Source organism: Cyprinodon tularosa, unplaced genomic scaffold, assembly GCF_016077235.1.
Source record: "Cyprinodon tularosa strain WSP-4 unplaced genomic scaffold, ASM1607723v1 ctg80, whole genome shotgun sequence".
Taxonomy (NCBI): domain Eukaryota; kingdom Metazoa; phylum Chordata; class Actinopteri; order Cyprinodontiformes; family Cyprinodontidae; genus Cyprinodon; species Cyprinodon tularosa.
Genome location: NW_024039563.1, coordinates 1,159,228 through 1,185,517, shown reverse-complemented (window position 1 = coordinate 1,185,517; position 26,290 = coordinate 1,159,228). Strand labels below are relative to the sequence as shown.

At 40.4% G+C, this 26,290-nt stretch overlaps 1 protein-coding gene across 6 annotated transcripts in view; it reads right to left on the bottom strand.

Moving 5' to 3' along the window:
- The window catches only part of ralgapa2 (Ral GTPase activating protein catalytic subunit alpha 2), a 154,552-nt gene that overhangs the window by 32,367 nt on the left and 95,895 nt on the right, over positions 1-26,290 (bottom strand). For all 6 annotated transcript variants that reach the window (XM_038271576.1, XM_038271581.1, XM_038271577.1 and 3 more), the window contains 6 exons: positions 21,284-22,115; positions 18,387-18,458; positions 17,637-17,760; positions 16,295-16,450; positions 10,498-10,656; positions 6,205-6,332 (listed from right to left, as the gene is read on the bottom strand). In XM_038271576.1, the coding sequence (XP_038127504.1) occupies positions 6,205-6,332; positions 10,498-10,656; positions 16,295-16,450; positions 17,637-17,760; positions 18,387-18,458; positions 21,284-22,115 (1,471 nt within the window). The remainder of the gene's footprint in view (positions 1-6,204; positions 6,333-10,497; positions 10,657-16,294; positions 16,451-17,636; positions 17,761-18,386; positions 18,459-21,283; positions 22,116-26,290) is intronic.

Sequence of the window (26,290 nt, the reverse complement as noted above, 5' to 3'; positions counted from 1 at the left end):
CTGAGTCAGGGCTCTTGGTTTGACAGGCCTGTGCTTGCCCCCTCCACACACCCAAAGCTACCCCCCACACCCCACCCAACCCTAACTAACACCCTCCTCCTTCTAGGCCTTTCTACGCTCCAGCAATGGGCTTGGCAATTGCTTTGGTTGTGCATGGTCTACACTCTGTTCATCTGTGTGTGAGTGTGCATTGGAAGCAGAGTGTGTGTGTGTGTGTGTGTGTGTTTGTGGAGTGGGGGCTTACTCAGTGATCTGAACACATCGGACATTGTCGTGAGTCCCGGCAGGAACAGCTGGTCAGCTGGAGAGAGGGGCGGGAGGGGGCAGGGATAAGGAGGGGAAGAGATGGGAGGCAGTGCGCAACACTGATAATGGGATTAGGTTAAAACATTCAGGGGGGGAGAGAGACCCCTTCTCTTTTAGTAGCCCTCCAAATAATGCATAAACTCCCAACTAGCCTATCAAAGCCAATGCCAGCCACCGCCCAAAGAAGAACAGGCCAAGTCCAAACTGGGCCTCCACCCATCTACTCAGCCTGCAATAATTCAGCTTTAATAAACTTATTCAATAAGTCCAGGTGATGAAATCGACTTGAATTTCAAAATGACTCGCTGGTAGTCAGCTCTGTTTCCTACAAACAGGAAGTTGGCGAATTACACTCACATGAATCCTCTATATAATGACTTGCATTGGCGGCTCACTGCGCCCAGTCAAGCATTGTGCGCCACAGCGATCCAGACTGCTGAGTATTATCTATGAGGCTGGTGACAGTTATGGCACAACAGCTGGCAAATTAGACCGATCAGAAATGCTAAATAATTCATGCGAGACAACACTAACATGGCAGATCCTATTCATGACACCCCATCATGCATATGGGAGCACTTTCATCTCTGCTAGGTGAAGAGTTTTACAGTATACGAAAGAAAAAAAAGCAGGGCTGTGGTCCGACGGTGGGACAATAACTCGGAGGAAGGGCTGTGAGGATATGTCACTGTAATAATTGCAATGTGAGTCTGCAACACACAAAGGACTGTAGATAAAAGATACCACATCCTTTATGTTTTCACTTTAAATCCTTTGAAATTAAGTCCAGATGTTAATGTGAGCCTGTTGGCGGGGAAGGGTGGGGGGCATGACAGACTCTAACAGCTTTCTGGGTTCTAATGAAAGAATCAAACCTTCTCTCTGCTTCACTCACACATACACGCCACCTAAAAGCCTGGCTCGCATGACTGGCGATGGGCAGAAACAGATTATGGTTAATGATCGCTGCCTGGAGATGGATCTTTGTGTGTGTGTGTTTTTTCCTTGTGTGTCAGAGCAGAGGATGGGAACTGAGAGCAGTGTGCAAAAGCTATCGATTCTGTTCAGCAGGGAGGATATGTCTCCGAATCAAGGTCAGTTTTGCATTGTCTCACCTATTAGTAACCTGCCAACTCAACACACAAACACACAATCCATTTCTACCTTTAACAAAGGCCCAATCATGAAGTGAGAGATGGATCATCAAACTCAATTGCTTTTTGAAGAGAGAAATGATTCGCGACTTCTGGGTGAGGAGACTCCTCTATGATGACAGCAGGAACGACCTTCATCACCAGTAAACGGAACTGGACAGCGAGACCATCCGGTGACCAGCTGCTTTCTGGTGAAACAAACTTATCAGCTCTTTACTCCAACTATGGTGTATGCTCTGGCTGAATGAAAAGGAACTGATCAGAATTAAAAGATCATTTTCAATCTAAACTATGGAGATTCTCCAGATTTTGGGAACAGCTTTCAAAGTTTACTTTTAAACTTTAAATGTATGCATAGAAAAAAAAAGGAATTTCAAAAATCCAATAGAGCTGATAAAAGTATTTGTTTCTCTTCATTCTATTTTGGACCCCAAGCATAATTAAAAACTTAATAATTCAGCTTTGCAGAAAATTCATGTGGAAACAGAACTTATGGCCTAAATAATTATGTGAGAAACAGCTGACTGAGGAACGCTGGCTGTGAAAGAGAAGCTGGATGTGAACGCAGCTCTGTTTATGAGGATATTTATGGAAAGTTGTCAGGAAGGAAAAACTGCATTAGATAAATGTGCACTAACAACTGTAACACCAGCAGCTATGCAAAGTTATAATAGAAAAAAAGAGTGTTGACTGATGCTGGAATATTGACTCCAAGGGATCCGAGATAAAGACTGGTCAGAGGTTCAGGATGAAGTTTCTACAGTCAGAGATTATCTGTAGAGCTATGCCAAGTGTATCAAGTACAAAGTCAGTCTAGCTGTCAACCAGTTTTAGTTTTAGTTTAAAAGTTAAATTCAGTTAATCTATATGGCGCTTAACACATGTATCTAAAGGTACTGTCACTACCCGATCCGTCCCAGAAGCATGATCAGGCCAGCGCATGCGTGCACAGAATAATAAGATCCGGGTCGCCGAAAACTATGCAATAGCAGTGCTGAAAATATTTATTTATATACTTAAAACATCAAAGAATGCTGAACTACATTGCATTGAAAAAAATGAAGACTTTTCTGAAAGAAATTGATACATTTTACATTCTCTCCATTTTATTGCATGACGGCATCATTGGACATCCTCAGAGCAGTCACTGCAACGTTCGAAATGCCATTTGTTTTTTTTTATGTATTGTGTTTAGAATATGCAATATTTACACAAATATTCAAAGTAACCTCACACCTGAAAAAATGACAAAAGAATAAAAAAGTATGAAAAAAAAAAAGTATTGCCTACATGGAAGTTATTCTATTCCCACATGCACAGGACGGATCGCGCTTCCAGGACGGATCGGGTAATGACGGGTACTTTACAAACTGTTTACTCTGCTGAGATAGAAGTCGAATACATTTACCAGCAGAACTTTTCTCAAGCAGACACTGATAAAAATTCTGCTTTAATGACTATTTTAACACTGTGCTGGCATCTGATTGGCTGGAAAACTATCCTGACCTACACCTCATGGACAATCTGTGGAATATTGTGATGCGGAAAAAAGAAACTTAAAGCCACCACTGAAGAAACCGGGCCTTTCTTCAGTTCTTAGCTAATCGCCTCTATGCCACATTGCATTAATAACTAGTAATTAATGCAGAAACGGTCCTGACAATGTATTGAGTGCATATAAGATGCAATACATTGAGTCACTTCTCAATAAGCAGACATTTCTGAGCAAAATTGCGCCCAAAAATTGATGGTTCTATATTGTTATGAGCTATTCCATAACCATAGTAAAATCCATGAAACGGATCCATAGATATGCCTATTATGAACTTTAAAGCTTACTATTTATTGGTTTTGCTATAAATTTAAGAGAAAAAATATAATTTCAACATAAATTAGTGATAATTGTCTATATTTTCAAATAAAGTAGCAGCAAAAGTAGCACCAGTTTTTCAAGCACACTGCTTGAGGGTGTTACACAAAAAAAGCAACAAAAAATGCTTAATATAGGGTTTATACAGGAATGAGTAACTCTAATTTAATGCTCTTTTAATGCTCTTAGAAATAATTTTAATGCCATCAAGAAGTACCCATCAGTCAAGCTTCTTTTCCAAACATACGGCTTTACAATCAACTGCAAGCAATTCCGCACACACAGGTGGAATCATTTATATCTGATATATCTGCTCAATTTGTTTGTATAAACATTTTTATTTTTTAATTCAAGCATTTCAAATGCCACTATAATCACATATAAACAATGTTTATGCCAAATAAGGACTTAATTTAAAAAATAATAATTTAATTTATACTGCATCTGTTAAGTTTAGTACACTTTATAAAAGAAAATGCACCTTTAAGTAATTCATGAAACAGGTCAAAATATTTATATTTAAGGAGAGTGTAAGTAAGGAATAAAGTGAGGAAATATAATGATTTTACTTTCTACTTTCTAAGTTAATTCAGCACTTACAAACACTACATGTATATGTTATACCTTTTCAAGACTTTTGACCATAAAGAAACCAGTGCAGAAAAACTAGGGCTAACTGGTCTTGAAAAAGCCACTGTGAAAGATGGACAAATTAAAAACAAGATGTTATTACCTCAAAGCCAGACTGTTTTTTTCTTTCAGCCATATATCAATAATAAATGATCTATGATGGGTTGTTTTTAAAAACCTTGTGATGAGGTTCTTATTAATTTTAGACCTATGTTGTCCTGACAGGGGAAACTGGGACAAATTGTGTAGCAAAGTGCAACTAAAAGCCGGAAAAAAAAAAAAATGCATCGAACAGCTCCGATTTAACAAATCAGCAGGAGAAGGGAAAAAAAGGAGATGGATGAAAACAGGACATAATAGGGAAAGATATTACGAGGCAGTATCCTACTGAAAAACACTGTTACCCATCTGTGTGAATTTTCCTGCAATGTTGCTGGTGGACATTTTTTAATATCAAATCCTATTAGCTTGAGAGATTCTGGGAGCGTTGCAGCAGACTGCTGGAGTCCTCTTGAGCCTTGTGACGGAGCGAGAGAGGGGGCTGCAAAGCCACACTGGCCTTTTATCTGGACACACAGGGGTCATATAGCTCCTCTTTGAAGAAATATTCTCTAATTACCTTGGAGAGTGGCCTCACAGGCAGAGAGCAGGCTGTGGATTGTTAAGGTATTGTGGAGGGGTAAACTAAGGATGAGGATTTTCTTCTTGCACAGAAAAAGGAAACACACACATCCTTGAAAAAAAAAGCACACTGGTTGTTGTTGCTCTGACCTGTTAAAGATAAAGAGCTGCATATCTGAAGAAGCAAACAAAACAATGCAAAAGGGACGTTTGAAAAAGACTGGTTGTGTTAAAGGTAACTAACACAACATTGAAGGTTTTGATTATTCACCATCTCTTATTGCTTTCTTATTCAACATCCAAACATCAGAACAACAAAGACTGATATTGGCACACTGCTTTACGTGCCGCACTTGTTCATCTCTCTGTTGAAGTGTGTGAGGCCTGGCTGCATATCAGTGCCAGACCTCCAGAGGCAGCGCTTATCTCCTGCCATAGATCGTGCCTTTCTGCTCATTGCTTCCCTGCTAAGGAATGCCAGGTGAAGCTGTGCAGCTCAACACAAGCCTGTTACTCTCCACCCTCTCTGCACCAAACCCCCCGCCAGCACCTCACTAAGGCTCACACAGGAAGGCAGAGGCCCCACCACCTCTGCTCCCCCCACAGCTCTGGCACAGACAGTCACACTGAGCTAATTCACTTGGCGTTGGGTAACAGACATCTGTCACTCAGGATGCCACAGGGGACATGCAGACACAGCCTGATACTGGGTTGGGGGTAGCCAGGCGATGCGATGCATTGTGAAGCACACACAGACGGATGCATACTTACACACAGACCACAGCGTGTGAGTTGCAGCTTGATTTGGGTCCAACAGTGTCTACTGAGTGAGTACGAAAAAAATAAACTTTTAAAAACAAGTTTTTAGATAAACAGGAATACGAGACTGCCTCCCAAACTGAGGTTTCTATAGTAACCACCAGGGGGGCTGAGGAGTTTCAGGGAGAAGATGATGTAAAAGCAGTCTGGGCGTAAGAGGAGATCAGGTTTCTCCCTCAAGGGGCCATCCCGGTTCGTTCCCCCAGCTCACCCCCCACAACTCCATGCTGCTGGCATTCACATGCTAATTGATCTCCACTGGTAATTACACTCTCTTTAAACCAACTGACAACTACAGCTGGAGTCAGGCTCGGCTCTTAACGGCACACTGTTGGATGGGCGGAGGGATGCAGGCGTGTGCGCGCCCAAATGCATTTACATGTTTTTGCTCATGGCGCTTCTGTTTCTTCTGTTTTTCGCCCACACTTTCTTTTTTTTTTTTTACTCGGCCATAACATGCTAGAAATTGATGATGAAACATTATCTGTGCCCAAACCCAAAAAACAGCCCAACAAACCTGCTTTTTTTTTTTGCTCCAGGCTGCGAACCAGCCCCGCCTAACAGTTATATGTAAATAAGACAGCTCATAAAGATCACTGTCAGCACTCAGCTGTGTACACCCACTACCATGACATGCACGCCACATCTGAATGAACTCACCCAGGCAGGTTGGTGGTCTCCTTACCAGCTGAAGCTTAGGAAAGTTTTACCTCGGCTGCTGGCCTTTTATTTCTGTTACTGCATTCCAATGATGAGCTGTTCTTTGAACGGATGGTGAGAAAGGCAAATGGATGTAAAGGATACAAGCTCTGGTAGAGAGTCAGCCGGGACTTGACAGCTCTGCTGGCGTTGATACATGTGGCTCGTACCAGACTTGGCAATAGCGCCCCAGTGACAATGGCGCCATTAAACAGAGGTCCGAAGAAAGGAACCTAAACAAGTTCAAACGGGAAGAGAAAGTTGCAAGGGTTTGAAAATGAAAAATATAAACCAGAAATCAACATTTATTTGAATATAAAATTTTGTACAGTGTGGCCGGTTTGCACAACATATTTTTGTTATTGTTCTTTTGGTCAAATGTACACGTTTCAGAGGGACTTATTTTGTAGATCAGAGAGAAAATAAAAATACAAGGAGCATTTTTTGTTTTACTCTAATCTTGTTTATTTAGGACAAAAAAAATTACAAATGTAAGAACACCTTTTTCTTACCCAGTGGGAAGTCATTTCCCCTTGGCTAACTTGCAAATAGTGTTAAGACCATGTCCCACCATGTTTTGTCCCACTCTTCTCTGTAGAACTATGTTAATTCATTGATATGTTTCTAGCCTAATCCCATTCTTAAATTCGTGTCAGTCCATAGCCCTTTTTCCACTATCCTTTTGAAAGAGAGATAGCTTGAGAGTAAAATGCAGGCAAAACTGAACTGGACCGTGCAAGACACAACCAAACTAGTTCATCAGTAGGGCTCGGCGTGGCTGAGTTCTCAGATAAAGAGCGCATGAGCAGGGCGCGTCATCTCCATACAGTCAGTCTCCATAATCATGACATTTCAGACATTCATAAAAGTACTAGCTTCCCTACCATGCCACACGATTTCCAGTGCTGATTCTGCTTAGCAGTGTGATGAACCTCTACTCCTGTCATTGTTTCCTGTGTCTGTAAGCCCTGATTAGACTATCATTTGTTTCCACTTCCATAAAGCCGACTCTGTCAAGTAAATTTATCAAAGGCTGCCTTCTTTGCCCTACTGTCCGCTAACTTCCTGAATGTTACGGACGCTGCCATGTTGATTATCTTGTTTACCTCTAGAGAGCATCAGTACCGTAGATCGCCAGGAGGAGGCGAGGAACCGTGCTAGAGTGGTGTGTAAATGGTTGTAAGGAACCAAGCTTGGCACTGTTAACTGATCCAAACTCGGTACAGATCGGTTTTCAGAGGGTAGTGTAAATGGGGCTTTTCTCAGTCTGATTTAGGTTTGGACTTTGACTAGGCCCCTGCAAGACATTTTTTTTACATTTTCTGTGTTCTAGACTTTCAGTCTTTGAATACTTCGAAAAACAAAAAATAGCCCCACTTACGCTAGCCTTTTGAAACCGTGCTGAAAACGGTCTGAGCACGTTAACCGACTGGACCGTGACAGACCCAACCAAACCGCATTAAATCTAGTACTAGTGCAACAGTAGGGCTTGGAACGGTTATTCTGAGGCTCAGTTCTCTGATAACAAAGAGCCCATCTCCTATTTACAGTCAGCTGACTAATTTCAGCCTTTTAACATTAATTGGCATCAAAAGAGCCTGGTGCGACCTGGGAGGCTGCTAAAACAGAGGCTCTCATAAAAGTTTTGGCGGAGGACGCTATCCGGTCCCATAAGTTCATGAATGTTATGGGCGCCTCCATTTTGGTTGTGTAATCCCCACATTAGGAACTGCAGTATCGTGGACGAACGATAGGAGGCGAGGAACCGTGCTAGGGTGATGTGCAAATGGTTGTAAGAACCAAGCTTGGCGCGGTTAACTGATCCAAGCTTGGTCCGAACTTGGCATGGATCAGTTTCACAGGGTATTGCAAATGGGGCAAATATCTCCTGTATGCCATTGGGTTCAAGTTTAGTTAATTCCTGACTCTATTAGTTTGGTAGAATAGATGCATGGGTGTGGTTAGGTATATTCAACCCAGCTAGGGAAAAATTGTTAAACTTCGTTAATGATATATAACCAGGTGGGAGATCCATTATTTAAATGGGGCCAGAGGGGTCTATATCTTTTAGTCCTTTACAGATTTAATTAGTTTTAAGGTTGGCAAATAATAATATAGAAATCTGTATGGAGTAGCATAGTTTTTCACAGCACTCAAATAACTAAATAGCTTGGATAAAAAATCCTATTTCTTCCAAACGGTTGCTCCATCTGCTTAGGGCAAGGGTTCAAGTTGAAATTGAATTTTTCCTAACTTTGCATGACAACTACACATATCTAATGTGAATCAATGTTATGGGTAAATGAAATTAAAATGACAATCAATGCTATACAATGCCCTCATATTGAGCTGCTGAACAAATACAAAAGGACCAATATGAATTTTAGCAACAGCCTGAGCGAGTGTGTGCGTGTGTTTGTGTGGGTACACGTGTCTGTTCATGCATATTGGAAGGGGCCCTTAATCACCAGAGCTCAATAGTCATTGACCTGGAAGTTGATGTGGATGTCAAAGGGTTCCCGAAAGGTTCAACTTGGCAGTTCCGACAGTTTAAGAATCCAGTCAAATTAAACAAGTTTTTTATGGGGATATTACTTAAAAGCAAACACATAGAAGAATTCTTACAATAACAAATTTCTAATATTAGTAAAACAAAATACTGCAAATATGTTTTTTATTCCTTGTTTTTTAATTTGATGCCACAGGAGTGGCATCCAAAATTTGTCATCACTGGCTTCAAGAGTTTAGACATTTCACTGCCCTCTTTGAGGCCACACATCGAGCGCAGCACTGCAAAGTAACCAAGATGAAAGCTAACCAACAAAGGGCAGTAACCACCTCTGAGAGCACATACCCACAGTGTGGGTAATAATGCACTGCTGGAGTAGAGGAGCACTGAAAGCCTTCAGACAGAAAACAGAAAGCAGAAACATCTTTTCAAATTTTACAGGAAAATGAAACAGGAAATGCAGAGATATGACTGCATTACCACACAAACAGGGTCAATAAATTAAATCAGCACTATGCTGTCTAAAGTCAGTTAAATAGAACTAGACTTGGTCTTTGTGAATCCCTTAACTTTAAGTGCTTATCATGTTTTAGTTAAATTTATTTCATAGGGGAAAAAAAACTTTATGATAAAAAAGATTTATATCCTACAGAAATTATAAATCTTACAATTAATACATAATAGAATTAGTTTGATTGCTTTTATTCTAGTAGGAAGAAACTTTAAAAATAAAGTTTGTTAAACCAACGCTGTTCTCTTACTATCATTGCACTCTTGCTGTTGCCCTTCATTTTGTTGATACAACCCTAATGCTCCATTTACACTAGCTCTCTGAAACCGATCCGTGCCGAGTTCGGACCGAGCTTGGATCAGTTAACCTTGCCGAGCTTGGTTCTTATGACCATTTACACATCACCCCAACACTGTTCCTCGCCCCCTATGGGCGGTCCACGATACCACAGCTCTCAATGCAGGAATTACGCAAACAAAAATGGCAGCGCCCATAACATTCAGGAACTTATGTTTGTTATAATAATGATATTTCGTTGTTTGCACAATGCAAGGTGAAGAAGGCCTCCTTCTCGCTCTCGGCATCATCCCAGGTCTCACCACGATCTTTATTCTCAATAAGCTATCTGCTGACATGCTTTTTGTTATCATAGAACCGCACCACAGATTAACTGTGCCGAGCCTTCCGTTTACACTCAACAGTTATCTTGGTTACCATGCTCGGACCGTTCTCTGCATGGTTTCATAAGGGTAGTGTAAATGGGGCTAAAAAATGCATTGTGTGGGCGATGCAAACAGCAACTTTTAAATAGAGCGTGCACAAGGAGAAATGGGCTCGTGCATGCTCTTGCAAGTGTTTAATAGGCGTTCCCTATCGGTAGCGGGTACAGAGTTGCAACAGTGCATTTCTTTTTTTAAAGTGGAGATGGTGGGTCTTTTCAAAAATTAATGAAAATCCTCCACTATACCTTTCACTAAGTATTTCTGTTTCATTTTAAAGGGATTGCTTGAAGTACTAAAAAAAATCATTTTTTTCTTAAAAACTATTGTTTTTTTTAAAGATGCAACTACTTCACTCAATGACTAGATTATGGTTTAGTTTTAACTGAACAGTTTAATGCAGAAGATCTTGCCATCCCTGAAATATTTTTATTACCTCTGGTGTCACACTGCCCTCCTAGAGGGCCAGTGTTCTTCCACCTGTAAAAGTGTTGCTGTACCCAACACACTGAATCAAAGGCTTAAATCATAAGCAGGACTCTGGAGGTTTTGAACCATTAAACACGTAAAAGTTACAAGACACCACCCGTCAGGAGCTGGAGTGCAACAGCTAGGTTTACGTAGGAAAAAGGTAGAAAATGCTGTACATAAATATTTACCTGAGGCTTCTTCATGATCTGTATGAAATACATGTGATTCTTCATCGGGTAGATGATAATGAGCACATCTCCAAAGTCAGTTGGGATGATGCCACGGCGGTAGTCCCTGGTGTGCTCGGACCACACGATGTGCACCTCATCGTTGCCCAAGTGACGCAGCTGCCAGTAAACACAAAAATCATTGTAATTGAGGGCCTTGCATGTGAATTTTATTTCCACTGTTATGTAGATGAGGAAAATAAGACAATGTTAGGATAATTATCATTGATAATGTGTCACTTTATTACACCTTAATATTACTGCCTGTTTTGTGTCAGAACTGATGTTTTCCCCAGTAGATTATCTAATTAGGACAGTCCCTCCGTCCGGCGTTATATGGTTATCATCTTTATTCTGTGAGGGGCAAATATTTGGGAATGGAATGAGAGTGGTGTCCTTCAGCAAAGAACAAAGTGTAATATTTTTATAAGGCTGGAGCCATGGATGTCTCCTCATCTACAAATGTGTATGATAAATGTGATGATGCGGTAGACTGGAGTTGTATAAAATGCTTCTTTAACTGTTAATTGTGGCCGCTTCATGAAAAGTGAGCCCAGTTGGTAAGCAGCTGCCTTCTGTACCGTCTAAGCAACTTGTCTGATCTGAGTAAGATTACAATTTCTATCAGAATCTGTTGTCAAGACTCATGGTTATTTAATACATATAGTTATGAAGTGTTATTTAAAGAGTTTGTCCCGAGTGATCTCTTTTCAGGAAAACAAACCGGAGAGATAGAGCTTTAAGGTGCACACACAGAACTTGCCTTTAGCAAGAAATTTAGAAGGATTATTTCAAAAACTGTTTTATCCAAACCTGTCTTCTACAGACCGGAAGCGAAAACTGAAGGTAGCCCAAAGGTTTCTCCAAAAAAGCTGAAACTATTTTCCTGTTACTACAAGGATCAGGTGTAAGAAAAATCACAAAGTTTGTTAGAATAAACAATGGTTAGCACTGGGGTTGAAGGCCTGGATTTGCCTCTTTTTATAGGTTTTTCATTACAAATTCAAATAGCAAACACAAAACAGCCAAAATTGCACTTTTAAAAAACCAAGTAATTCAAATCCAATTAACCCTCCGCAGCAGAGCTTAAATTGCTTCCCATTTCCACTCTATTCATGAACACAAATGAAAGTGGGCTGGACAAGAAGACACACTTAAATGACAGGAAATAGGTTGACAGTAGTTTGTAAAAGGTAAACAGGTCCCCTGTTTTTGAAAGCAAACAGGTGAACAAAGTTACAGTATATTCTCTTCCAGGTTAAGATCAGCCCATTTGCTTTAGTATTCTCCTCCCTTGACCTACTCCACATTTTGTCACGTTACAATCAGAACAAGTTGAAGGGTTTGATTTGAATTTTATGTAATAGGCTCAGACAAAGCAGTGCATGATTGTGAAGCTGAAAGAAACATACAGAATTATTTAAAGCTTTAAGCAAAAAATGGAAAACTGTAACCCTTGAATCTGATATCTCTAAATAAAATCCAGTGGAAACAACTGGGTTCAAATTAGGATTCATAAATACATTCAATCCAAATCTCCCAGTAAAAACAGCCATTCTTTGAAGGTATCAGAGGTTTGTAAGTGAGGAAACACACCAAACAAGCCAAGGAGAAAGTTGTGGAGAAATTAAACACTGGATTAGGTTACAAAACATGATCCCAATCTTTAAAGCTTCTCATGGGATTCTGATCAATAAATCACCTGTAAATGAGAAAAAGTTGAACCGACTAAAACATGGAAGTCCACCTAAGAGCTAATAAGAAAGGGCTCACAGTAACTTTGAAGAAGCTACAGAGCTTTAAAGCTCAGGTGGGACAATTTCTCAACATTAAAGCATGCAACTGTTTGCAAACAACATGGCAAACCATTGGGAGAGCCTTTTCTGAATAGATGAGATCAAGACCTAACTTTTGGTTTTTATACAAAATCCTGTTAGAAACTAAAGCCGTGCATACACTGTTATGTTTTTGCCCATTACGTCACATATGGACCCGACTGGGATACACCTTTCATTAGACTGAAGCAAAAACTTACGACCAATGCCATCTGTCGGCGCTGAGAAACACAGTGATTGTAGCTGACAGCTTAGTTAATATTATTATTATTATTATAGTAATTTCAGCTCATTTGCGCACGCTCAAACATACATCTAGGGTTGGGAATTGAAAAGATTTTCAAGATTTCGTTTCCCTTATCGATCGATTCTGTGAAACAATGAACTTGGAAAGTGCACGGTGACATTCGTCGACCTTCGCCTGGGATATTCTATTTCTGCCTGCCTCCGCGAAAACAGAAGGCAGTGAACGGGAGCTGCCAACCTCTGATCCATCCAGGCTACCCGTCTCGTCACAGTCATCTTAATCTAATGGAGAAGGCATCCGTTTAATGAAAAAGCATTACTGTACAATTTCGGAAAATAAACTCATCTCCCCCTGATTTAAATAAATGAGAGTCACCTTTCTCTCGATCCCTGAACTGCGGTGCTACATCTTAGCATGTTTAATAACCCCAAAGAGAGGTAGGAAATTGGTTTATTTCCAAAAATGCCGTATTATTTACTAGGATCAGCACAGGCAGTGATACAAAACTAGCTACTTACCACCAGAGTTGCCTTCCATGCTGGTTGTAACTTTAGCTTCTGTCCAGAAGGTATCGAAAACAAGGCATTCGTTAAAATGTATGTCATGTTGTATGGGCAGGTGTTTCTGCATGTTGGATTTATTTCCTGCCCCGGATGTTATTGTCACTTTGTAATGATTGCCTTGTTGCCATCTTTCTCTTCCCTAAAATGAAGCCAAACTTTCAATCGCTTTGACTGCTTTTGTTTTGCTTCTCTAGACTTATGCCTGGTCACGTCGTACTTGCTTACTGAATGCCGTGTGCGTAACTTGTGTAAAAAACTTGACATAAGTCGTGCTGCCCAGTGCTAGACTCTGGTGCTGCCTGGAATCATTAAGAAAACCATTAGGCGAGCTACAAAATGGTGCCATGGAACACACAGAACCAGTTCTGAACAGGAACCGGTTTTCAATCCCCATCCCCAAACAGATCCGATTTTCCATAAATAATGTAACTATGGTACTAAAATATCCTTAACTCACTAATGAATGCTAATACACATCTTTAAAAAAGTTTTTTTTATGACTTTTCTGAGACAATTTTGATGCTTTTTACATTTTCTCAGCTAAACTACTCAGACATCATCACCAGGAATGCTCAGACCAGTCCAGCAAAATATGATTAAACCAAGTTTATCTGCATTTTAGTTATTTTCTTTTTAGGGTACGCACTATATACCACAATGTTAACACGAAAGGAAAACATAAAACTCAAAAAGACTATATTTATGTTTAAACCCAAAGCCGAAAAAGTTATATCCCTGAAGTAGCGTAGGATCCCATTATGTGCTCCGACGAGTGATAAAACAGAAAGAAAAATGTAATTTAGGTATTTTTTACAAAATAAAATTGAAGGCGTCCTGGATTGCCAAATGAGTTGATGGTAGGGATCGTGCTTCCAGGACAGATCAGGTAGTGAAAGTAGCATAACAGCATGGGAGGTTTTTTTTCTGTCACAAAACTGAAAGTTGGCAGTTGACAGGAATGGCGATGAACTTGAGACTGGGGGCAGAGTTTCACCTTCTGCCTTTCCGGCTACAAAAAATAAAATTGAAAATCCCGGTTTTCTTCAATTTGATGAATTTACTACTTTGTATTGGTCTATTACAACAAATCCCAAAGAAATACAATTAATTTATACTACATAGGTGACAAAATTGGAAAAGGTCCAGTGATGTTGAACAAGCAACCCTTCGGATTTCTATCAAGGACACTGAAAAGTGAGCCTCCACTCAGAAGAAAACATCTGCCAATGTACTGTTGGCCTAATGAGCCATTAAGAAACATGCCCTTGCCAACAAAAAATGCAATTAGCACATTCTATTATAAGCCCTTAATTATGGTAATACGGTAATCTTAAACAAATCCATGGCATGCTGATTACTGAAGCTCGCCGGTTCAGTCTGTCTGTCCAAGGATCAGCAGGTACCAGCCGGGTCAGTCACTGGGACAATTTCAGAGAAAATGTTGAATATGCATTTGCAGGAGACAATTAACACTGGGATGTTAATTTGGGTTAAGATATTAGCATTTGGATGAGCTGAATGACAAGTTTAATGAGGATGCTTATGCTCTAGTAAATCATCTTCTACACAAATCTATTTAACCCCCCCCATTAATCACATCCAAATGTTTGAGACTTCTTTAATAAAATGTGATTTGAGTCAAAGGCTCTTGTCCAATTATCCCTCTTTGACCTCCCATCCAGCCACTGGGCTTTACAGATGTGGAAACAGAAAACCAGAGGACTCCAGAACAAAAGAGGCTCCTTATAAAAACAACCTGCAGCAGCCCAGTTAAGCTGTAGTGCCTGGGGGTGAGTGTGATAGCTGAGGCACCCGTCTATCTCACTCTCTTTCACACACATGCACTAAGAACTACATGGCCTGACCCCAACCCTGCAGGTCGTTTCCATAACCCCATTACTGGAGCCAGCTGCTACTGCTGCAGCTTGCCCTGCCCCTAAAACCCACAATTGGATTCAGGAATTTGTGGTTCTCTCTGTGTTCTTATCGGGGTTTGTTGTGCTCTTGTCTTCAAAAAGACAGATCTGCACGGCAAGAAGTGCCCCATCCGTACCTCCCCCCGGTCTGCTTCTATGGTTACAGCCAGTAAAGTGGGTGACTGCTGGACAAAGTGTTATTTTTAAATTGACATAGGAGCATCCTAGTCGGACAAAGACAAAGCCTGTTTCTCATTCCAGTTCTCCTCCCTCCCATCTTCCTTTTCAAAAGCATTTGCAGCAACAGTCAGCTGCCAATTTTTGTCAGACCTGTGGCTGGTGTGGGGATCTGAGCAAGGTGAGCCAGAGCAATTACAGAAGTTACTAGTGAAATGTATGGTGATGGAGTAGCATCACACTACTTCAACACCACACTTTGGAAAAGATCAAAGAAACTCTTCCCTCTAACTCTAATTTTAGGGAGCAGAAACTTCAGCATTTGTTTGGAATGAGTCGAGTACCATTCTATAAAACAAGAGGGAGAAAGTCTGCTGAGAGCAGTATTGTGGTTGGATATGAGGAGAGCCTGATGAATTTCCCTTCCCAGCAGGGTACTGTATGAGAAGATTGGCATTGCGGGCAGGGGCCTTGCGGCTCATTTCTCTGTGCTAACTGCTACCGCTGCACTAGAGCTCAGAATCCCACAGCAGAACCCAATCGATTGCTCCTGTGGCGGCAGCAGGAATTGGATAAAAGGATCCTGCCGGCATCCGGCCGGCGCCTGCCCTAGCGGGGAGAGCTAATGGCTGAATCCAGGCCCTGGTCACAGCGCACAGGGAGGGGGGCAGAAGCTGGCCGAATCATAGTCATTACCACAGCAGCACATGCCCTCTCTTCACACACGCGCCTGCGATTCTCTACTCCTCAGGCCTTCCTGACCAGGGTCACTAATCAATGCCCGTACTTTGGAGTCACACCTCCTGATCTCAGCTTAACAGAGAAGTGGAGGCTACACAACACACGGCTCTATGCAGGCATTACTACAGAGCCGTTTTACCGCCTCTAATGTCTGGAAGAAGCTGTACTCTGGTATCTTTATAAACACAGGTATGTAAAACTTTTTATTACGATGATATCCACATTTCTACCAGGAGTTAGAAAAGTTAAGACGACTTCTTTTTTTTTTTTTTTTTTTACCTTTTTGGTGAGGCTGTCATCAGAGTCAGATGGCATCCTCGTGGATACGTGGAAAATGACTTCTACGGTGGAGGTAGCATAGTAGGGAGCTGTTAGGCCTGTGCTTCCATTCCTTTGGAGTCCTCCCATAAAGCCACAGTGTGTGGCCAGGTCCACCTAAAGGAATTCAGCAAAGTGTACAACGTTATTTAGTCTGGAGATATACAGCTAAGTTTAGTGGAGACAGTCAAAAAGGTCTGGTGATTGCAATCAGACGGTCTCAGGTTGATCAGCAGTGGCTGCAAAATCCAAAATCTTATCTGTCACTGATCGTTGAACGCAACTTTCTGACTGCAACAACATTGTACTTCTTAGCACTGAAGCTGATGCTGAGTTATTAGGTTATTTCTAGCATCATAAAGAGGTTTAGGAATTAAAGGAATTACCACGACACTAAGAAGCCAAAACCCATCAATATAAACATTTAATTCTGTGGTAATATGGTAAAATAATAAGTCTTAAAGATTTAGGAAATAAATGGTGAGTGTTTGCACCTTCCTTGTAACAACAGGTCCAAATACAGATCTGGTACCATTAAAAGACAACTGAGTGTACAGTTGGACATAATATTCAAAGTTATATAACTAGAGCATCTAGGGGCATTTAAATTATTACATTTATTAAATAATAAGACAATAGTGTAATGTGTAGGTGGATATCTGTGTTTCTTTTAGACAGTGGAGCTCCTGCAGCAGGAGGACCCACTGGTCATCGTGCGACATTTTAGAGACGAGTGACCCATTTTAGTGGTACCACAATGGAAATACAGACAAAATATGCCAAAAAGGATAAAAAGGTCTTAAAAAGTTAACTTATGAAGGAAAATTAAGATTTAGGAACCAGTTGAGGCAATGAGTCTCAAATTTCGTCTATCATGCAGCATTTAAAATATTCTGAGGCTAAATAAAACCCACTTTGACAGTGAACACTCTCTAATATGTGACGTGATCCTGCCTCTTAATCAGCAGTCATTGCAGAAAGGGTAAAGTAAAATATTTTTTCAATTTAGATTTTAGGAGAAACCTGAAGGGGGGTATAAATATCTATTTGCATATGAAAGCTTTACAACAAACAAGTTTCAGATCAGTGCATCTCATGTTTTTGGACTGTGGGAGGAAGCAGGAGTACCCGGAGAAAACCCATCCATGCTCAGGGAGAAAATGCAAACTCTATGCAGAAAGAAACCAGTCCGGGAATCGAACCCGGAACCTTCTTGCTGCAAGGCATTGCATCACCGAGCAGCATCTCTTTAATTCATACTTCAAAAATATCCAATTTGATTAAAGGCTGTAGCTCTTCTTACCTCCCATCCCAGTCCAGATACAAAGTCCTCATAGGCCTGGCTGCCTGCGCTGTTCGACAAGATAGAGCACTTGTCTTCTTGGCCTTCTCCGATGTAGAACACAGCAATTTTGTGAGTCTCTCGGCTACACACACACAAAATATAGAGAAAATAAGAGGTCAGAAAATCCTGTAGTCAAACTGATAAATTGAACAAAACTTTACAATAAGAATAATAAAAAAAACATTTGCAAAAAATTCCTACAAAATTTCTCCTCTTAACAAAGGATATCTGAAAAGCTCTGCCCAAACCATTTTCCCCTGTTGCCATGGCAGTACGTTGCACTACTGTGGGTTTTGGGGCACTTTGCATGCTTGTGCACAAACTGTTATTGTCCTAACAATCTGCTCCATCGGAGAGAATAAACTTCCATCCTGAGAGCATTCTTCAACACTCTCATGTCATCGGCAGTGTGGGAAGTACGTATTGATTGGGAGAAGAGAGACAACGTAATAGAGAGACAAGAGTGATGGTAAGAGATTTTCAGAGTTGTGGTTAGTAAGGAAAATGATGGTGTTAGGAAAAAAAGGGAAGGGTGTTGCTGCTTTCGCTCAGGATAAAACAGGTACGGCAGAAAGCTGCAGCTGTAGTTGGATGATTGAAAAAAAGGGCACTGAATTACAGACAATTGTGTTTTCAGTGGTATCTCCAGCAAGTCTGACGAAAATTAATCTAATTTCTACTGGAGGCTGCGAATAAAAAACAACTTACCACTGCCTGGAGTCCAAGTTCTTCAATTCCCTTAAAAGTTTGGAGTTTTTCTTCAGTAAGTGGAAGCTTTTTCTGTGCAACAAAAACAAGTAAGGTCAAACTAAGTACAGAGAAAAAAAATATTCATCTATCATCATCTATCTATCAGGTTACCAGTGAAAAAAAGCCACTGCCTATATGCAAACACATTGTTCGCCAAAGTTGAGGTGCTGCGTTAGTTACTAAAGTGAAAAAAAAAAAGAAAAGAAAAAAGACACAGGTGCAAAATACAATCTCCTATTTGCTATGTGCCTGTTGCACCATCACTATTAAGAGGTGTAAGCTTTTAATTTACAGGGCAGCAGCACAAAGATGTGGCTTTGTAGACGTTGATGAAAACAGCTGGGCACTTTTACCCTGTGGAGAGGAGATTAAGACCCAACAGACTCCAGTGTGCCCTTAGTTTTCACCCTCTTTAACCAACAAGCAAACAGCTGAGTTTCTACAGTTGCGTCTCACATGTGCAAATATTTCAGATATATTCTCTTAGCCACAAAACTATATTCTGCAATGTTCCATGACTAAGCAGATGCCCATAAGATAAAAGGGAATGCATTAAAAGACCTGAGTTAAATAGTATTTACAAAGAAACTCCAAGGGATAATGTATAAACTTCAGCACTGGACAGCGCCTTGCAAAGCACTAAAGCCTGTCACACCTTGACGATTTAGACCGTTAAGGTTATCTGATCGTTGACATACATTAAGTGTATCAGACATGACGCTGAATCTGCTGTGACTGCAAATCTTCTTTCTTTCCTTTTTTTCCTTCTTTCTTTTTGTGTCTTCTTTATTTTTATTTTTTTGGGGGGGTTAAACCGCAGCTAGGTTACTACCACGATTAAAGACATCTTTTTATGTAGACTGGGTGTTATGCATACGTTAGGCTGTCGTGGGACCTAAGTTTTGGACACATAATGAATACTCTATGTATACGCCCAAAATTAATAGATAAAATATGCCCCAAAAAAAAATACATAGAAAGTTCAGGATATGCCAGCATTTAGGAGATTCTGGGACTTCAGGCATGCGCTGTCTAAATTGGCATGGTGTGACAGGGCCCCGACTAAAAATAAAGTTAACAAGAATATCCTTTAATGAGACCTTCTTTAGATGCACTCTAAAACTCTTTCAGTCTGCAGATGGAGAGACTATGGCACAATCTGGCCTCAGCTAATCTGACATATGGAGGAGAGGAATGGAGAAAGTCATTCTTAAAAAGGAAGCCAAAGGGAATCCAGTTTACAGTTTGTAGCAAGTCATATTAGGGACACATAAAATAAAAAGGCTAAGAAGATGCTTCAGTCAGGTGAGACCAAACGGTGGAAATGTAGTGGAAATTCTCAAAATATTTTAAGGTTGTAAAAGCTCTTCATCAAAAGTTTTTGTAATTAGGAACTAAAGTCGTGGCACAGCTTTTAGTGCTGTTAATAAATGTAGGTATTTAATAAAAATAAAAATAAGGCTATTGATTCCTAATAAGTAAGAACCACCTGGTAAGTCCTGCAGCATAATTTTATTGCAAAATCACAGGAACTTCATATCACGTCATCAACATTTTTAACACAGAATCAACTTTTTATACCACTGAGTGGCTACTCTAAATCTCAATTTGCAGATTTAGAAACAAAATCACTCAGAATATATTTTTTTTTACTGTTATTTCTCAGATTATGCTCCACCAACCTATTCCTACTTCTGATGGTGCATCACATTTTTTTCTTTTAGTAATCTCTGTAGGACCATCTAAACTTTAAAACTCCCAAATGCATTTCACTGTTTTTTTTTTAATATAGATTGTATTTTGGTCTTCTGAATGTTGGGTTGAATGTTGAAAAGGTTCTTGTCAGTTCATAAAAGTTATTCGATAGTAGAAGTTCAAACGATTGATTTCTTGATGATGATAAAAATGGGAAATCAAATACCTTTATTTGAAATGTAAAAAAACAAACCCAACAAAGCAGAGGAACCAAAAAGGTAAAAAAAAAACCTCTAAACAGCTGGGTTTTTTTTTAATCTATTGTTTCCAATTTCAATCTACATTTAACAATTTACCTATAAAAAGGAGAGGCACACCTATCTAATCACAGTTGATACAGGTTCTTTCTTGGGTTTAAAAGTTCAGATTTCTTTTCTCCCAAGGACTTGCAAACATAAAGTTGGAATTAAACATAATTGAGGGTTTTTAATAGATCTGGTAGTTTTGAAAGTTATAGAAAATTATCCACATTTTCCCATCCTTTTCTTTATTTTATTTAAATTAATAAATTGCATTGAAAGCACATGCTGTTGGTTGTATTTATTTAAAATAGTGGAATTTCCTTATTTCGATGAACATCCTCAATAAACAATATTAGGCCAGAGAGCCGCCTATCTGTCTATTAAAGCCGTGCATACACTGTACGATTTTTTTCAATCGTTGCATGCAGCTACAGCTCACACTGTACGACGAAACTGCAGGGTTTAAAAGTTCAGAGCTTACGATGTTTGTTCTCATACTGTCTGTACATCTAAAAACCACGTTGGACTCAGCTCCGCAGTGATGGCCTCACTAGAGTGAGACGCGCTGTCTTGCTAACTTCTGCAATTATGTGTGCTGAAAGCCCTAAAATTCAGATTCCTGATCTGAAGATGGTCGTGAGAGGCTGATTGCCCCATGTTACCCCCCGTACCCTATACGACGCACGATCAGGCTGAAATTCAGTCTGATCGAAAAATACTCACACGACTGGAGAATCGGCCCGCAAGGGGCAAAAATCATACAGTGCATGCCTGGCTGAAGGGAAAACTAAATTTGATTTCCGACTGATGAATTGTTTGCTCTCTGTATAAAACTGTAGTGTGTTAATTAGTTAATACCTGCGATCCCATGAGTTCATGCCCAGATCGTTAAGAAGCAGTCTGCAGAAGTAGAAAGGAGATTTGGGTTCCTGGTGCGAGGGTTCTCTCTGACAGGCCGCCCGAAAGCTCAAATCAGCATCCCACTTCTTAACTTGCTCCTCCTCCTGCTGAGTCTGATGGAGAATGGCCTCCAATATAGCGTTCTCTTGTTCCAAGTTCATGCCATGAGGCGAAGGCGCTGGCTGATTGAGCCTGAGCTGTGGTTGAGGGAGGCATTCTGGGCTGCTGTGGCTGAGCTCCTCCAAAAGCTTGTCCAGCACATCAACCTCATCTTCTTCACAGAAGGAAGAGAGGGATTCTGAGGCTGAGCAGGGAGTTTTGAAATGTCCTTTAAGCGGAGAGGCTGGCTGGCTTCTGCTGTGTGCACTGGGGGTTTTTGAAATAGGTGGATCAACTGGATGGAAAACCCCCACATTAACGGAGTCCTCCTGCGTGGTGCAGTACAAGATCGTTCCATCCCAAGAGTACTTTCCCGAAATGTCTCGGACAATTATGCGAACTTGGGAGGAAGGGTGCGGGGGCTGACCTGCAGTGGGGATCTCTGCTGGGATCTGCAGGTAGGACACCAATGTGCTGTCGTTGAAGACAAACAGCTGTAGGTTGGGGCTTTTAAAGACCTCGGAGGACAACTCAGACGACTCCACGTACGGGTTGTCGTGGTTTTCGCTCACAAGGCTGTGAAGGAGAGCCGGACCGCCACTAAGGGGATGGTGGCCAAGATGGTTCACCAGATGAGTCATGACTACCCGCGCCGTCAGAGGGATGAGCTCCATGTTTCGCCGACGCTTTTCTGTGAGGAGCAAAAAGAAAAGGGATATGGTTTAAAATAATGAGATAATAGCAGAGGGAAAACACATTAGAGTACCCAGATCGAACATTGGCTGCTTTAGAACATATTCTACTCAACACAGAATTTAAAAAGCTCGATATTTGTGTGCAGACATGCCATCATCTCTATTAGCTCCTTTTACAAAAAGCTAAATCTCATTTATGTTCACTAAAAGGTGGTGTTTTATTTATTTCTCACAATAGCTTGTGAGAAATAAATAAAATGTGCACACCTCTAAGTAGGTAGAGTCTAATCATAAGAGACAAGTCTAAAAAGCCCTTTGAGTCTTCCTACAATAGAGAAGCATTGAGAGCAGCCAGGTGCTAATGAGAACGAGCGTCTTTACAGGCTGCTGAATAGGACTCTGCACTGTGGATTGCATTTATGTAAATACGCAGGGTTTTGCTCCCCATGTGAACGGCATGCAGCGCTTTATTCTGCAGTGATGCGGGAAAAAACAAGAAGATGCACTTTTGCATTGTGACAGTGCCATCAATACCATCATCCCTCATCAAAGTGAAGAAAGCTCTTTAGAGAGCAGGCCAAGCTGCATTAGGGATGTGCTGGTCCTTTGATGCGACTTGATCAATATGAGGTGAGGGCATGAATATAACTAGGCCGGCACTCTTTGGTTTGCCCTTTTGATAGTGTTTTGTTATTTCTACCTAAACTCTGTGTTGCAACGCACCAAAAAGCAGAGGTGTGGTGAAATTTTTGCAGAAAAGAAAATACTTTTATTACTACAATACATTGTTTCAGAGGACGTCGGCACTCTGTTTTCGGGCTTTGATGACTTTTTGATGTTGAGGACATGAGGCAGAGGGATGACGATGTTGCCTAATGGAATCACAAGGTCATAAAAAAGAAAAAAAAAAAAATCAACTTTTTTTATCTAAATCCAATAATGGGTTTTTCTTTACGGCTGAGCACTAATGCAAAAATTCCATTTCCTCTGATGGCTGGTTTTCTTTTCATACTTTTAATAAGATATTGACATCTAATGGAGAGCCTCCAAATGGACGGACTCCTTAGAGTTTGCTTTTACCTGTAACCATTTTTGGATCTTTTTTTTTTTCCCCAAGGGGAACGTTAGAGTAGAGAGGATGGCATTCATTCTCATTTGCTGCAGACCAGAACGACTAAATGCTAGTTTGCACCCTCTGTAGCATATACACTAACATTTATGGTTATGCAAAAGTTTTTTCCAACTGTACGAAGGAGTAGGGATTACTATAGTTCCTTCCCAAGCTGTTTATGTAACATGGCAATTAAAAGGCTTGAAGAAGACCCCCCAAAAAGGCTGTTTTAAAACATCTCCGGATTTCTCTTCTACTTTACTCTTATAATATGGAGTCTAAAATGGTAAATGGCCTGTACTTATATAGCACTTTTTCAAGTCAGGAGACTTCAAAGTGCTTTACACTACATTCAGTCATTCACCCATTCACGCACACACTCAAACTCTGATGGTGGCAAGCTACATTGTAGCCACAGCTGCCCTGGAGCTAACTGACAGAAGCGAGGCTGCCGTACAGTGGCGCCACCGGGCGCTCTGACCACCATCAGTAGGCATTTCAGGGCAAACTCCTACACCCAACGCCACTGTCGCCCCACTGTCTACTATAGCCCCATTTGCACAACCCTCTGAAAACCAATCCGTGCCAAGCTTGGATCAGTTAACAGTGCTGAGCTCTGTTCCTTAAGACAGATTTATACACCACGCTAGCTTTAAGAAGAGAACAACAATTGTTCAGTTTGGTATATAGACAATTTCCTGATTCACATAATTTACAATACACCTAAACTGACCGTTTGATATATTTTTTTATGGCTTAATGAGCGAAGTGGGCTTTAGGCTGCATTGCTTGGCTTTAAACTTGGGCTTGAATGGCAACAAAGTCATTCTAAAGCACATAGGTGCTCATTTTGAGTCTGGATGGATATTTATTTTTAATTATGTTCACGGTGGAGAATTCTGCTTCACAGTAGTAGGTTGAGCCAAACATACTCAAAATGTGCAGGGTCATCTTTGAGCACGCCATTTTACTTTTCTGTCACCAGTTCACCGCAGTTCTTCCAGCAGTCCACACTTTCTTTCACTTTTTCTCATCATCATCTCCTTCTTTCCCATCACCCGGCTTACCACAGCTTTGCCTGCTGTGTCTAAAAGTAGCTGGCAGCAGCAACCCAGACTGACAGCTCATTGGCTAATTTGTATCACTTGTAGCCTGGTCTCAGACACTCCAGAAGGCATTACTATACAAACAGGAGAAATGGCGCAAGTCAAATTAGAAACTGCCATCAGACAACATGTGGTAATTTATAAATGTTTTAAATCAGGTCGAGTCCAGATTAGCCAGCCGGTGGGTCCGGATTCAGACTGTGGTCAGCTAATCCCTGACGTCTGTAATAGAATAACAAAGCAAAGATACCGGACAGTGTGGATGTAGAGTGGATATACTTTATCAGGGATTCATTTCTTGTCATTCACTTTTTTTTTTTTTTAATCTCACTTTTTAAAAAAGGCATTCTGTATCACCAAGCTATTTCCAATAATTCCAGCAATTCCCTCTTTTTAAATCAATTTTCATGTTTATTATATTAGAATAAATTCCCTCTCAATATTTGTAGACATCCTTTAAAGAAGTAGATTGAAACACTTATCGACAACGTGATGACAATATTAATGTTATCAGCTAAACTGCAACTCGCTGTTGCAACACCTACAGACATTTTGCTTTATTGTTGGCAGAAAGGTATGAAAATCATGAATATCCCAGGTTTGGTCTATTGGTGACCCCATTAAAATCCTTTGAATTCCTTTATATGGACAGATAAGGCAGATTACAGAGTCTACATGACTGCTGAACGCCATGAAAATTCAGAATTTTGTTTAAAAGAAATGTAAAGATGGTCTTTAGTATGGGATGTAGAATGGCCATTACTTTGGAAGAAATCAAAGAAAGTTTTGCATTAACCTACCAATCAGAATCTGGAGGAAAAAACAAAACAAAAAATAACAGAAAATCAGACAAGTTGTGACTCCAGAGACAGCTGAGGACACAGCTGATGCCAATGGGCATTCCAGGTAGAACGCAGCGCATTCCCTGTGTTTTGAAACCCAGACTTGCAAGCGAAGTAAAGTAAGTCAAAGGCTAACATACGTCTCACTTTAATACTTAGGCTGGCAATTGTCCAAACATCCAGATCACAGTTATAACAGTTGTCTGCACCTAGGTCACCTTATATCACCCGCTCTGATCAGCTCATTCCATCTGGTGGCAGTGATCGTTATAATATTTTAATGCTGTAGCGCCAAGAAGGGAAACATCTTATTGAAACTGTGGCTCCCTTCAGGTGCAAACATGTTCTCAGCTCACTCTCTGGTGTAAGAAAAGTCATAAACCTATTTGCAGGATGACTCCATGATCCTATCCCACCTCCTACTTTTTTCTCCAGTCAGATATGATTCACCTAAGGGGCCAATTTGGGATTTTAAATGTCAAATTGCGATTCTGTTTCTAAATATTAACCCTTGACAGACTCAGAGCAACCAGAACCCCTTGTTTTAAAGAGCTGATAACAGTTTTTCATAGCACTGAATACAGAGTTACACTAAAAACAGACAACCATATAACAGTGTGACATACACTTCATTTGGCAAATGGTTTGACAGCATGTCAGAGCGACATATCCTGTCTATTAGTTTTATGTCTCTTTATATCACATATTTTATTCATTTTTTATTCAGTAACCATCCCATAAATAAGTCTTATAATGTGTAAGAAAGACTGTTTTTGTTTATTCTGTCAGTAATTAATACAGTTGACATGGATAATCGTTAAAATATAACTATGTTCTTTCTTACCAATTCAGCATATTAAAAAAAATATCATGATACAACAGAAAATTCAGGTTTTTATGAAAATGTCAGCTTTTCAATTAACTATTATTAATGATTGACAAGATCAATCGACTTTAGATAAATTAATTGATAAGTTGCGTTCCTAATTACAACCTTTTGGTGGACTGCACATTCGAATAATGCAGCTAGTGTTAAGACCTTGACTTCAAAAAGTTGTAGGATGCGCCTAAGCAGCTTTGCTTAAATGCTGTAACTTTTTCAGGTGCATTCT